This window comes from Pseudorasbora parva, chromosome 13 (genome assembly GCF_024679245.1).
Source record: "Pseudorasbora parva isolate DD20220531a chromosome 13, ASM2467924v1, whole genome shotgun sequence".
NCBI lineage: Eukaryota > Metazoa > Chordata > Actinopteri > Cypriniformes > Gobionidae > Pseudorasbora > Pseudorasbora parva.
In genome coordinates this window covers 25,707,382-25,723,085 of record NC_090184.1, presented here as the reverse complement: position 1 = coordinate 25,723,085, position 15,704 = coordinate 25,707,382, and the positions used below count along the sequence as shown (strand labels likewise).

Below are 15,704 nucleotides of genomic sequence, written 5' to 3'. Positions count from 1 at the left end.
CCAACCGGAGCAACGACGGTGAAGGGGAGCTCGCTGACTGATTAAAGGGGGGGTGAAACACTCAGTTTCAGTCAATCTCATGTCAAACTTGAGTACCTATAGAGTAGTATTGCATCCTTCATATCTCCGAAAAGTCTTTAGTTTTATCATATTTATAAAAGAAATATGGGTTGTACCGAGTCTTTCCGGAAAAAACCGAGCGCCTGGAGGCGTATCGTGTGGGCGGAGCTAAAGAATGACAAGCGCGCAAAGCGGTGACGTCCTCAAGCGTGGAGAAACCCATCTATCTCAGCTAATACAGATAATGATCCACAATCAAATCTTTGGCTGAAATAAATTGAACAGGAGAAACGGCAACATCAGGATGTCCGTCTCTGTGGTATGTACTGTATTTAGGGGCCTTTGTGTGCAGTTTATGAGGACATGATTCGGTTTATGGACTATTGTATGTGACTAGACCTTAGAGGTAGCAAGCAAAACGGTTTTGCACGTCAGAGTCAGAATAGTGTAACGTTATACAGAACAACAATGGAGTAACCGTTAGCGCATTTGAATGACGAAGCACGCGATCGTATCGTTTACTGATGTTTACTCATGCGACGGTAGCCAATAGCAGAGACATTTGAAGTTGATTTACTCACCGGCATCTTCCAAAGCAGGACCCCTCTGTCAAAAACACACTTCTTTGGTATGATTTGGTGAAGTCCTGTGACAGCAGTGACCGTGGAAATCCACTTTGCGACGCGACTGAAGCGATGCCTTGAAGCTTCTCGTCATTTCTGCGTTAAAATCGGTTCAAATGCAGCGCTGCCTTCCCGGAATGCTGTGCTGAAGCGTTGGAAGTCGCTCGACGTCACCCATAGGAATAAAGTGGAGCGCGGCGCGTCATAAGTGTTCACGGACGACTGGATCTGCACCTGAGAGACTGTTTACAGCGTGCATTTCCTCTCTCTCCCTCTAGTCACGCGCGCGCGCACCCTACCGGGAGAAGAGCCCATACGGCCCTTACAAGGACCTTCCGCTCTATTTAACGTCAAGTAGACCCATACTCGAAAAAAACTCGCCGAAACTTGTGAGAAACCGGAAGGAGTATTTTTAACACAGAAATACTCCATCAAACGTCCAACATTAGTTTTTGAAACTTTGTCTATGTTTAGGATGGGAATCCAAGTCTTTAAAGGTGTAAAAAGCTCCGTATGCATGAAACAGCATTTCACCCCCCCTTTAAACATTCGCCGTATCCGGTCGGCTAAACTCCGAACACATCTTCCCTTTTTAAGAATGACTTCAGTGCCGCTCTTTGTTCTCTTCTCAGAGGAAAGCTTAACTCCAAGTCTTCCGGAGGCGCGGGCAGAGCTGATTCGAAAGACCGCCGCCGTTCGCCAGTTTCTGTGTTGACTAGAAGACTGTGTTACTAGAAGCACGCAAACGCAACTCGGCCGTCGTCATTATGGCCCCGCCCACCAACTCTATAGCCTACATGATGTGATTGGGCCGTCCAGATTCTGAGGAATACAGCTCAGATAGGAATTGAGAGTTGCTAGACCACACTTGCGGGCAAATTAAATTTGCTGCCGCTAGGGTGCGTCTAGATTTCTAGGCTACCAGAACTGTTCAGTTTCTTACAATTTTTCAAAATTTATTCCTTTTTGCTCAACAGAACAAAGAAATGAATACAGGTTTGGACAGTGCTTAAAATGGAAAAAAATCTAGTACCAGTACTAACCAAAAAGGGGGCAGGATTGTTTGTGGGGCGGGGTAACGGGGGGATTGGTTTTCTCCCTCAGTTGCAATGGCGCAGTTTTGGTTTGAACATAAATCCTTATGTTACAATAAGAATTTGATTATATGGGAGACCATTGATGATGGCTCATTACCATGCATAGGTCAATGTTCACTCTTTTTTATTTATTTTTGGTCTGTTAACTTTTTTTTTTTTTTTTTAATCTATAGCATTTGTTATGAAAAATACCAACACAGTTAGATACTATAGCTACAACATGCCACAGTTGTAATATAAATAGTTTTCTATTACAAATTGTACAACTAGTCAAAATTGACCACAATTTCATCCGTCATTTTAGTGTCTGTTGCCAGTGTCATGTTTAGATTACATCATCGGCGTCGCATAAGTACAGCTTGGCAAGTCTTAGAGCCTGCTGTTGAACGTGCCTGCGGTGATTTTTATATATATATATATATATATATATATATACATACATACATACATACATACATACATACATACATACATACATACATACATACATACATACATACATACACACATACACACATACACACATACACACATACACCTAAAGGATTATTAGGAACACCATACTAATACTGTGTTTGACCCCCTTTCGCCTTCAGAACTGCCTTAATTCTACGTGGCATTGATTTAACAAGGTGCTGAACGAATTCTTTGGAAATGTTGGCCCATATTGATAGGAGAGCATCTTGCAGTTGATGGAGATTTGTGGGATGCACATCCAGGCCACAAAGCTCCCATTCCACCACATCCCAAAAATGCTCTATTGGGTTGAGATCTGGTGACTGTGGGCGCCGTTTTAGTACAGTTTAGTACTCATTGTCATGTTCAAGAAACCAATTTTAAATGATTCAAGCTTTGTGACATGGTTCATTATCCTGCTGGAAGTAGCCATCAGAGGATGGGTACATGGTGGTCATAAAGGGATGGACATGGTCAGAAACAGTGCTCAGGTAGGTCGTGGCATTTAAACGAGTGAGCTTGTGCAACTTGTATTCTCTTTTTTCTATTTGTAGTGGAGATGAGTGGTACCCGGTGGGGTCTTCTGCAGTTGTAGCCCATCCGCCTCAAAGTTACTGTGTTGTGGCTTCACAAATGCTTTGCTGCATACCTCAGTTATAACGAGTGGTTATTTCAGTCAAAGTTGCTCTTCTATCAGCTTGAATCAGTCGGCCCATTCTCCTCTGACCTCTAGCATCAACAAGACATTTTCGCCCACAGGACTGCCGCATACTGGATGTTTTTCCCTTTTCACACCATTCTTTATAAACCCTAGAAATGGTTGTGCAAAAAATGCCAGTAACTGAGCAGATTGTGAAATACTCAGACCTGCCCGTCTGGCACCAACAACCATGCCACGCTCACAATTGCTTAAATCACATTTCTTTCCCATTCTGACATTCAGTTTGGAGTTCAGGAGATTGTCTTGACCAGGACCACACCCCTATATGCATTGAAGCAACTGCCATGTGATTGGTCGATTAGATAATTGCATTAATGAGAAATTGAACAGGTGTTCCTAATAATCCTTTAGGTGAGTGTATATGTGTATATAAACTAATATTATATTATGTTATTTTACATTTATTTAAATGCAATGGAACAGTTTTGAGATATATATAATGCAATTCATTCTTGTGATGGCAAAGCTGTATTTTCAGCAACATTACTCCAGTCTTCAGTATTACATTATACTTCATAAATCATATACTGATTTTGTTGAAAACAGTTGTGCTGCTAAAAAATTATGTAAATGTTGTTTTAAGGATTATTTGGTGAATAGAAAGTTCAAAAGAACAGCACTGATTTGAAATGGAAATCTTTTGTAACATTATAAATGTCTTTGCTGCCGCTTTTGATAGTTGTGTCCTTGCTTAATACAAGTGTTAATTTCTTAAAAAAACAAAAACCCAATCAAACAAAGAACTTGCTGACCCCATACTTTGAATGGTAGTTTAGTTAATTTAGTGACTATTTTTAGTTGGTGCCGGTCATTAGCGTTAAGCAGATAAATCAAAACAGTTAAGCTTCAGAGAGTTTTTATGTTGTATGAACAAAACCCTTACAGGAAAATATAGTTTGAGTCAGTCACATAAAACAATTGCTCATACTTTTAGTTAGTTCCTATAAAGTCATAAAGCCTTTGTTTTGTCTCTGAATAATGTAGTCTGCACCTGCACAGCTTGAGGCCAAACTAATTGCTCTTGTTTTCCAGCGTAGTGGAGGAAAACGCCACATCCTGTGTTATTGTTCTTTAATGCTTGCTAAGGTGCCACTGCTAATTTGTCATCAAATCATGTGCTGTGCTAAATTTGTGAGTGAAATTTACCGTCACTGTGGCTGTGGGCCGACCTGACCTTTTCATTTACATTATCCTGTTTTCCAGTTGTTCTCTGACGAAGATACATCCTGAGGGCAGCCTGTCTGATCAATGGTTTGCCAACAGACATAGGAAATCTTAGGGAACATGCTGCGTCTTTTGGTTGACTTTGAGGATCCTGTTTCTTCTATTTTTGATACTGTGCCAGATAAAGATAAAGAGATATTTAAGCCCACATTTTAATTGCAGGATGAAACGGATTTGTTGAAGGAAAATCCCCTCCTACGATGCAATCGTTCTGCAATCGACGGCTCCAGTCAAAGTTCAGAGAAAGGGCAGCATTTTGCATTGTGCTTGCTGCATGGAAGAATGAACATTGTAAGCCGTGATGTCCGATTTGCGATTGAATGAGTTGGTCCTTTTTAATGAATCAGTCTCGAATCATGTCCTAAACTCACAAGTTATTTGTATGAATTGGCCTAATAACTTGACACTCTCGCTGACCCGTGAGTCATTTTAAAAATTAACTTGAGCATGAATAACAGTCATTTCTATTTGTATTTATTGTATTTATTTTTTAAAGAATTAAAGGGTGCATAACACACAGTTTCCGCCAATCTCATGTTGAGTACATTATGTACATTATAAACAGACATTTGATGCAGTTTCACTCATCGACTTGCGGTTTTGACTCGTGACCGAGAACAAACAAACACACTTGAATAATTCATTTAACGCTGGGTTTTTTTGGGAATCTTTCCCTCACAATTCCCCTTCCTCACAAAAAAACTAACTCTTTAGCGACATTGTTCGATTTCGTGATCTAGAAACAAAATGACAGCGCAGACAGCTCCCGTAACTGAACTAAGTTACTTCTTGACGGGCACGCTCTTGCTCACGATGTGCGCCCGTGCTCTTCCAGGAAAAGTGCCCATACAAGGAATTCTGGCTTTTTATGACATAATACAGGGCCATTCTTGGGAAGAAAAAAAAGCATACAGAAACATAACTGAATCCTGAAGGAATTTATTTGCTACAGAAATGCTGTCATACATCCAACTCATTTTCAGAAATTTTGGCCATGTTTAACATGAGAATCCAACTCTTTTAACAGTGTAAATAAGGCAAAATACTTATGTGGCAAGCAGCGAGGCGAGGGACGGTGAGAGCGGGTCGGGAGCGAGTGATAACGAGCGCCAGCTGCATGCCACACTGGTCTCGTCTCATGGCAGCATGACGGGAGTATAAAAGAAGGAGTGAAGACAATGGAAGCAAGAGAGGACCAGGCCTGGACTTTATGTTATGGTTTTGTTTATGTTTTGTTATGCGTGTGCAGGCAGTTGTCCGTGAGGGGCTGCCAGCGATTTACTTTAGTTTTGTCTTTTTACAGAATTAAAGTTGTTAAACTTTCGCCGGTTCCCGCCTCCTTCCTTCCGGGTTTCGGCATTAATGTAACAGGGTTCGTTGAAGGGAAGGTAGGAAGCGGGATACTGCGAACATTTAAAGACTTTTAATCAAATACAAAGAAAAAACTCGCCACTGGCCCACTCTCAGGGTCCCTCGCCTCGCTGCTTGCCACAACTTGAAATCACATTAGAAAACCCCCCCCTGTTTTTAGATATTCTAAGCTAACTGTTATCTGCAAATAATGTAAATGCTCATTAACATACTTTTTAGGAGGCAGACACGCATCACTATTTTTGTGTAAACACAAAGACATGCAGGAAAAGGGAAGTTTTTGGGGAAGTCCATTGTCACACTGAGAATTTGTGGCCATGCTCACTGCTATCAAGGGAAGCATGGCATTTTACTTCTCTTCTTCAAACATTAACATTTGAGGAACTACAGCAGGTTTCAATTTCTGTAATCTTTGGCCAGCATGCTTGTAAATCACATAAGCTTTGTTCAGTAAATTTGCACTTTCTTCTACAGCTTCATTTGCATAAAGATGGTGGTGCTTGTTTGATACAGTCTTATTGATTTAGCTCGCAGTCAACCTTGATAGTATAGCAGGAGAATTTGGTCTGTCTGATGAATGTGATTCCCAAAAGCATCGTTAGCCTACTATGGTCACAAGTTCCATCTTTACCAGTATAGTTCAAAGATTTGGTGTTTACTGGACCATAGTTCAAACGAACATTGGCAAATAAGCATCGCAAAGTTGTGTGACTGGAAAAAGTGTGTGACAAAATTACTATGCTTTTAGGAAACATCCGTGACTAAGTATTTAGTTTCTCCAATGATGCATCGTACTATGGTGATTAAGCAGCAAGTTATGTCATTGTATGGGTTTCACTTATGAGACAGCTGCCTTGTTGAATCAGGCATTATTTTGCTCAATATGTTGAGCCCTAGATTTACAATACGACATTATTCGTTTCATTGTTTAGTTGTCTCATTTCGGAAAAAAGAAAATTGCTAATAACTTTCTGTAATTAATGCACCTACGTTCAAGTTTTTAATAATATTTTTAAAATATAATTTCACGTTTAAATTAAATGAACACTCCACTGTTTTAGAAATAGGGCTTATTCAAATGATTTCCTACATTTCGAAATGTTGTCTAAAGTTGAATAAGCCCTATTTCAAAAAATGGGGGTGTTTTCCTTTAATGTAAAAACAACATAAAGACAGCATGTTTTAAAGGAAGTGTATGTAAGATTGTGGCCAAAACTGGTACTGCAGGTGAATCCCCTCTCTATGAGGCGCCACGTAGGATTTAAATCAAACTTCGCTTATCAATACATACATAATACACGTGCATATACACCTATACATTACTCGCATATGCATGTATACTATTGGATGTTCAAAATACATATATGAAATACACGTGCACACTAATATGAAATCCATACCAATACATATAATGTTAGTAATGAATGCATACACACTTGTGAATAACTTGCATATACATATAAACTTGACGCACGCATAGACCTATAAATACTCGCATATACATATAAACTTCCATGCATATACACCTATAAATACTCGCATATACATATAAACTTCCATGCATATACACCTATAAATACTCGCATATACATATAAACTTCCATGCATATACACCTATAAACACTCGCACATACATATACACTCACTGCACGCAGACACACCTATACACACTCGCACATACATATAAACTCGATGCGCGTGTACACATCCATAAAACACTCGTGCATACATATAAAATAAAATGTGGATGCATGCTTTAGTTCGATCTCAAAATGGGCGGGCACAAAACGCCCCTTTCCTCTGATTGGTCAACCAAAGATCAAGCCGCGCCATTCTTATCTCCAGAACTCCGCTCCGCGCAATCTTCATTTATAGGCCAAGCGCTTCTTACAATACAGATTATTTCAAAGCAGCTTTACAGATAATATAAAAATTAATAGACATAGTTTTTTTGGCTTTACCAACAGCTCTAAGATAAAGTTTATCGAGCTATTAAAGTTCTTGATTGAATCACTTTTGTTGTAAAAACCCTTAACTCAAGACGCTTAAATGACATCTTTTTAACTGAAAACAGAACAGAAACAGAAATGTTTAATCCGCTCTTGCCGTTCATTTACACGTTTTAGAAACTATGAATTAACACATTGAAAAATAAAGCCAGAGATGAATATATATTTCTATATTTATTGCCACCAATTAGCGTCATATATTAATTAGTCAAACAAGGCTACCTTTTTAAAATAGCTATATCTTATTAAATATAGGCATGCCATCTTTTAATTTAAAATCTTAAATTTATTCAATACAATTAGAGTTTGAAACTATATTGTTTCAGCCCAATATCCTGTGCTGCAGAGGTGGCAATGTAGCATCTGAAGTTGCTTATAGATATATTTACACAGATTAATGCTGAGAGAGTTCTGTACATTCACACAGCAGAGCAAATATATAACCTAATGCAATGACATTAGTTTTATGTTTTATACAAAATGCTTTGAATACAGAAATATGAAATAGAATTACAAGATGAAACGAATATTAAATATTGCCAGTAGGTGGCAGCAAGTCACTGTATTAATGAATGAGTCATTTTGTTCAGTTGATTCGCTCGAACCGCTGATTCATTCAATAATACAAAGGCTGTATGGCTGGTGAGTCACTCAACCGATTTGTTCAAAGACTCGGATTCATTCACGAATTAACTAGGTTACTCTGTGCGCCTTATGTTGCGAGTCACACAATGATCTGGTTTGCTTTAGAAATTTAGCTGGCAGAAAAAATAAAGCATTGTTTTTATTGGACTGCTGATCACTTCACTACAACATTCTCTCTTTTATTAATCTGGCTGTTTGATGAGAACAAGATTAAATGTAGTTGCACGATTAGAACAGTGTGATTAAAACAAAAATAAAAATATGAGGGGAAAAAATGACTCAAGGTTTGTTTATTTATTCTCATAGGGAGGGTCGAATATATGATAAATGAATGCTTTCTTAGTTTTTGTGTTTAGAAGACAAAAAGGAAAAAACTAATTGTCCGAAGGTACACGGACCACGATCCCTCTCCATGATTGCAAAGTTGTAAATGCAGTAAATAAAGGCAGGTTACTTCCGTGTACACACAAATGACTTCCTTTTACACTGAAATGCCTTCCGTTTGCACTGAAAAGTTCACGCACAACCACATATGAAATCACTCGCACATCCACATATTAAATCACTCGCACATCCACATGAAATCCCTCGCATTTACATATATACACAACTAAAGCATGCATGCGCGTTTTATGGATGTGTATGCGCACATCGAGTTTATATGTATGTGCGAGTGTTTATAGGTGTATATGCATGGAAGTTTATATGTATGTGCGAGTATTTATAGGTGTATTTGCATGGAAGTTTATATGTATATGCAAGTATTTATAGGTGTATATGCATGGAAGTTTATATGTATATGCGAGTGAGTATAGGTACATGCGCGCATCGAGTTTATATGTATATGCGAGTGTTTATAGGTGTATATGCATGGAAGTTTATATGTATATGCGAGTATTTATAGGTGTATTTGCATGGAAGTTTATATGTATATGCGAGTGTTTATAGGTGTATATGCATGGAAGTTTATATGTATATGCGAGTATTTATAGGTGTATATGCATGGAAGTTTATATGTATATGCGAGTATTTATAGGTGTATATGCATGGAAGTTTATATGTATATGCGAGTATTTATAGGTCTATGCGTGCGTCAAGTTTATATGAATATGCAAGTTATTCACAAGTGTGTATGCATTCATTACTAACATTATATGTATTGGTATGGATTTCATATTAGTGTGCACGTGTATTTCATATATGTATTTTGAACATCCAATAGTATACATGTATATGCGAGTAATGTATAGGTGTATATGCACGTGTGTTATGTATATATTGATAAGCAAAGTTTGATTTAAATCCTACGTGGCGCCTCATACCTCTCCTCCTCCTCCAGACTCGAGGTAATCAGATTGGCTGCAGGATCAGGAGGAACATTTGTAGCTGCAGCTGTGGTAATTTGAGCAGATCTGGCAACCCGGATGCCCAAACACTACTGACTTTGTGATTGGTAGATAGGTGGAGGGTGGAGGTTCAGGCCAATACACATGTCAACATCAGTTGAGGGCTGCAATAACAACTTTTAAAAGACAATATCCTGGCCGGACTACTGTTGTCAGTGATATTAATATTTGAAATGAACATGATTTCTTAATGTCTAGCGACATATTGGGGCCATATTATGATTAATTGAAATGTATTTCTTACATACAGTTCCTTTAAATATTTGCTTAATGGCATCTTTTTATGAATGAAGGCAGCTATAACTAACTATAACTGATACCAATACTGCTACTGATCTAAAAATCTATTTTAGCCATTGTTACGACCCGTTATTAGAAAACGGGGTTGATGTGAAATTAGTTGTTAAAAGAACACCCGCCCCAGCCGACAGATCACCAAAGACAATTCTATATTCCACAAAAAGTATACATTTGTTTAAGGTGGAAAAAGTAATTAAAGGAGCAATTGCTTCAGGGTGCCCCAAAACCAACACAACAAACAAAAGATACTTAAAAATAAAGCATCTATAAATGACCTTATAGACAAAAAAAAGAAGAATAAAAAATACACAGAAACTTCCCTAACTCCCTAATAATAAACAAATTGCAAACAAAGTCAAATGAGCAGAATGAGCTTTCCATCTTCGATAAGCTTCGCCCTTTTAAAGCGACACCTTAGTAGACCCACCAATCAGACTCCTCCAAAAACAGCCAATCCCTACACAAATAAAGGAAGAACAACCCACACAAAAAATATACAGAGGATCGAAAAAGCCATTGATTATATATAATTGAAAGCTAGCAATTTAAACATGTTATTGGTCTTTTAAAACAATGGAATGAACTTAAAAACAATCTTCACATAAATCCATTATAATAAATGCCACATTAGCTGTGACTTTAAGATATCAGGGCTCAACCCTAAGGAATTTTTCTATTGGCCCAGTCAGACCAGTTTAGATTTTTATTTTCCAGGCCAGAATTATTTTCATTGTTTTGACCCATGTAACCTTGCGTGCTTTCAGGTAGGTTTAAAAGTTTGGAAAACAGTTAACTGGAGCCATTGACTTCCATAGTAGGAAAAAAAATACTATGGAAGTCAATGGCTCCAGTTAACTGTTTGGTTACTGACATTCTTTAAAATATCTTCCCTTGTGTTCAGCTGAAGAAAGAAACTCATACTGGTTTGAAACAACTTGAGGGTGAGTAAAGGATGACAGAATTTTCATTTTAAAGTGAACTATCAATTAAATTTTTTTTTGGGAAGTCTATGACCACATCTTAAACATGGGTGCCAATAATTGTGGAGGGCATTGTAACTCTCGTTGGGAGTCGCGACCCAGCACATTGAGCCTTGGTGCTGCTCATACTGAAGAATGGGGTTTGAACCGATCTCATGTTGACTCAGTATCATTCTAATGATTTCTCCCTATCTTATCACCATATAAAAATCTGCGAGCGACCTGAGGGCTGCTCAGGTCATTTTCTAATGCATTGGTTATATTTGATATATTTTAATATATTTGATATTACAATTTTTAGTAGCAGCACAGATTGATTATAAATGTGTCTGAGAGGGAGTATCCTTGCATAATGTGCTAATTTAATAACCTGAGTTTTTCTCCTGAAATAGTGTTTCTATGCATTTTCTTAGATGTGTTTTTCTTTCTTTTGTTTTTGGCGATTACTGAAATACCAAGGGAGGGAAAAGTTGTTTACATTGGCATTGAACTGTTTTGACCTTTTTGTCAAGGGCTGCAGGATATTTCATTAATGAGTAGAGCATGTTTTCTCCTGACACTGACATGAAAAGATCAAAAAAATCTATCTGAACTTTTGGGAAATGGAGAATGAGTCACACCAAAGGCCAGCTCTCTGTCACCTACTCAATCCCTCAGAAATAAACGCTTGAAGAAAAAAGCAATCTCATCATTTTTTTCTTTTTCTTTACACAGACATTTATATCAAGCACTGTCAGTTTTTGTCCTTTGTGCTCCTATAGTCTATATCTGTGTTTATAGGTCGTGCTCTCATTGATAGAGACTACATGATTATGCACAATGGCCATTTATGTTCACAAGGACATTTATTAACCATGATACTGTTCTTCTTTAATCTAAATAAGGTGTCTGAACAGGTCGCCGATTAAAGTCGTCCACTTCATCAGTATTACAATCTTACTGAGATTGTTACAGTAGTGATGTATTATGTTCATTTTGTCATTTGGCATTGTAATATTTCACAGAGGTAAAGGCCATGCCATTTCAAATCCTGAGAGTTTTAATTAGGTGCCCAGCGACCCTTTAATTTCTAGCAAAGTCAAAGTTAAGGCACTTTTCTGTTCTGATGCACTATCCAGTCCTTTGCTCTGTCCTGCTTAATTAACCAAAGAGCTGCGCTTCTCCACTTTAATAGGACATAATGGCTGTTTTTGTGTGCTTTTTTGTCTTTACATGCAGTTTTAAATAAGGTTAGCCTCAAATACTCCATATTAGATCTTTGCTGAGTCCTGCTTGTTTGTTTGAAAAAACAGCCTTTTAAAATTTTGTTTTGTTTTAATTTTACCTTTAGCTTTCATTTGAAAAAAGATAGTTTTTTTTCCATCTTGGACACAAGATGGCAGTGTAACACTTTGAAAAGCAGCATTCCAAGTCCTACTTTAGATTGAGTGATATCCAGGTTTTCTGCTTCTTGAGTGCATGGGAGATTGCTGTGCCGTTTAGTCAGGTGTGAGGAAGGGTTTCTGTGGAGGCGTCTTTGAATCAGATTAAATTCTCTTTTGTCATCATGCTTTAACAAACAGACTGTGACACGCAGCTGGAGGTTTGGTCTGAATTTAAGAAAGTCATTAGTCACTACTTACAGCAAACTAGATTAAATATGTCATAACCAGTAAAAAAAAACTAAACAAAAACAATCTTGTATGTGCACTAGGTGTCAACATTAAGGTTTTTTTTCTATTTCCCTGGTCATTAGATTTTTACGTGTCCTTATATCAACATTTCCACTGGCCTCACCATGAAAAATGTGTGTAGACACACACACACACACACACACACACACACACACACACACACACACACACACATACACACACACACACACACACACACACACACACACACACACACACACACACACACACACACACACACACACACACACACACACACACACACATTTTCATGGTATATATATGGTACATGATATATATTCATACATACATATATATATATATATATATATATATATATATATATATATATATATATATATATATATATATATATATATATATATATATATATATATATATATATATATATATATATATATATATATGTGTGTGTGTGTGTATATATGTATATGTGTATATATATATATGTGTATATATATATATATATATATATATATATATATATATATATATATATGTGTATATATATATATATATATATATATATATATATATATATATGTGTATATATATGTGTATATATATATATGTATGTATGTGTATATATACCATGTACCATATATATACCATGAAAATGTGTGTATACACATTTTATATATATATATATAATATAAAAACCTTTGACAATGTATATATAGAATGTATATGTGTATACTTTTATAGAAATGTTTTTCATTTGCAATAAGAGCTGGAAATAATGCATTCTAAATGTACATGTACTATATTCAGTATAATTAATTACATATATTTTTGTAACTACACGACACAAGTTGTTGTAAAATGATTGTTTACAATGTAAAATGCACTCTCATTGAGCTCTCTTAAGCAACATGTTTTGTTTTGACCCTTGGATCATAGTTTTTTTCTTCTCTTTCTCCTTATCCAGGATGTTTTGAATAACCTTGGCTCATCTGAGTTGGACGAGGATGACCTGATGCTGGATCTCGACCTCTCTGATGACCAGCGACTTCACCATGGTATGTTTTTATCTGACTCCAGTTGCTTTCTCCTTTTACTTCAGACTCTGCAACATGTATTATGGCATTTATTTCTCATCCATATTCATGTTTTAAATCTCTGAATATCTTGTTATAGTAATTACACATTCTTATAATAGCTGCATCAGTTGAAGAAATCATTTTTGCCGTAGATAAAAAAAAGACAAGAACTTATTCCCCAACCCCTCCCCACGCCCCCATTTTTAGCTGAAAAAGACTCAGGCAAGTCGTCAGATTTTAATACCTTGTAAAATATTACACCATAAAGTTGTGCTTGCATGCAATTGTGGATTAGTCATGTAATCATCTTAATTTTGCAAATGTTCTGACATTATTCGGGAGAAGTTACATCAGCACATGCGACGCTGCACGTTAACATGCACCACAGGCAAAGCCTCTAGACTGATAAACACTGCGGATGTCGTTGCTGATATTTGCTAAAGTGGGTTTTTTTTTTTTTGGAAGAGAAGTAAATATCGCAGCGTCTGCACATGAAGTCATTCTGACACAAACTTCCCCTAGATCAGTGGTTCTCAGCTGGTTTTGCTTCGGGAGCCAGATTACACATTGGACGGCCAATGTGGTGACCCGACAAAGTACTAAATTTTGTTTGTTGTACAAAAATGGCTTAAATCAAATCAAATTAAATCCTTAATTTTAAGGAAATAAAAAAAATGTTGAAGGTTGTTTTTATTCAGAAGCTTTTTTCCTCTTGGTTTGCTATTACAGCCTCACGGGAAGATTCCAGTCAATCCCTTGCATCATGCCTCAACCTGCTGCCCTCACCCCTGGAGGCCTCCACTGACCGGACCCCTGGACGAGAGCCCAGGGAGCCCCCCCTCAGGTATTTTTTCCTCACTGGAGCTTTTCTGTGAACCTTTCAATTTCACTGACACACTGTGATCATGAATGCCTCGACAGGGGGGATAATGTTACATACCCGCTTTAATGACTCAGTAATGGTGTTTCCTTGTTGCAAACCACACAATGATCATCCAACTGCTCCATGAACTGAATAGAACTGTAACAATAAGAATTTTTTTACTGGCCCAGTTACTTATCTGTCAGTCTCCTAATTTCTCCAAGGCTGCATTTATTTAATCGATCAACTAACTGACTGGATGACTGTCTGTCGAACTGACTGTAAGATCGATCATATAATATACTGATTTGCATGATCATATTTTAATATGATGATTTGCAGCTCAAGTAACATTTCTTATTAGTATGTTGTATATTGTATGAATGTGTGTATTAGATGGTAATCCGGAAGTTCTACATTCGTCACGTTGACATTATCAAATCATCAAACCATCGTATGCATCTCACAGGAAGCAGTACACTCTCAGAGAAAAATGGTACAAATGCTGTCACTGGGACGGTACCCTTTAAAAAGCTTAATTAATCCCATAGTGTATGATTGCAGAAAAAATATGTTTGAATTGAACCTTTATGGAGCAACAGATTTTATGTGAAAATAATTCAGAAAAATTCATTAAAAAAGTTAATGGGGTGGTGCCACACACAGGCTCTCCAGCATGGGACTAAAGGGGCACAGTATTGATGCAAATACTTTAGCTAAAATAACATGTTTGTCTCAAAATATGTTCAGTAGTTTTAGCAACTTTCATTTGCTACATAAATCTACAAAAAAAACATCAAATATTATATTAAATGAGTGCAGAAACTTCACGCTGCTGCTCATGATCGCATCAAAGATTAGACAAATTTCCATGTGCATCTTGAAAAGCAGATGCTTTGGAAAGCTCTGAGGCAAGTTTTTGTGCCATCTAGTGGTTTAGAGGAAAATAAAATCATTTGAGCATTTGAGCCCAAGTGACTGAGTGTAGGTCATCTGGGTACTTTTTTAAATTTATTCTTTATTTGACAGGGACAGTGGACAATAAAATATTAGCCCAGAATTAGCTACACAGCTAAATTTCATCTGTTGTCCCTGGGAAGGAGTACACCAAATCATCAAAAACATACCATACAGATTAAATGCAATAGTATACATGAAATAAAAGAACATGTTAAAAATCGTTTAACTTGTATATTTAAAGATCACAACCCTGAGT

The 15,704-nt window shown here is 37.1% G+C and overlaps 1 protein-coding gene across 2 annotated transcripts in view; it reads left to right on the top strand.

Moving 5' to 3' along the window:
* ccser1 (coiled-coil serine-rich protein 1) overlaps positions 1-15,704 on the top strand; it is a 111,493-nt gene that overhangs the window by 12,521 nt on the left and 83,268 nt on the right. For both annotated transcript variants that reach the window (XM_067413617.1, XM_067413619.1), the window contains exons 4-5: positions 13,515-13,605; positions 14,356-14,470. In XM_067413617.1, coding sequence (XP_067269718.1) covers positions 13,515-13,605; positions 14,356-14,470 — 206 coding nt within the window. The remainder of the gene's footprint in view (positions 1-13,514; positions 13,606-14,355; positions 14,471-15,704) is intronic.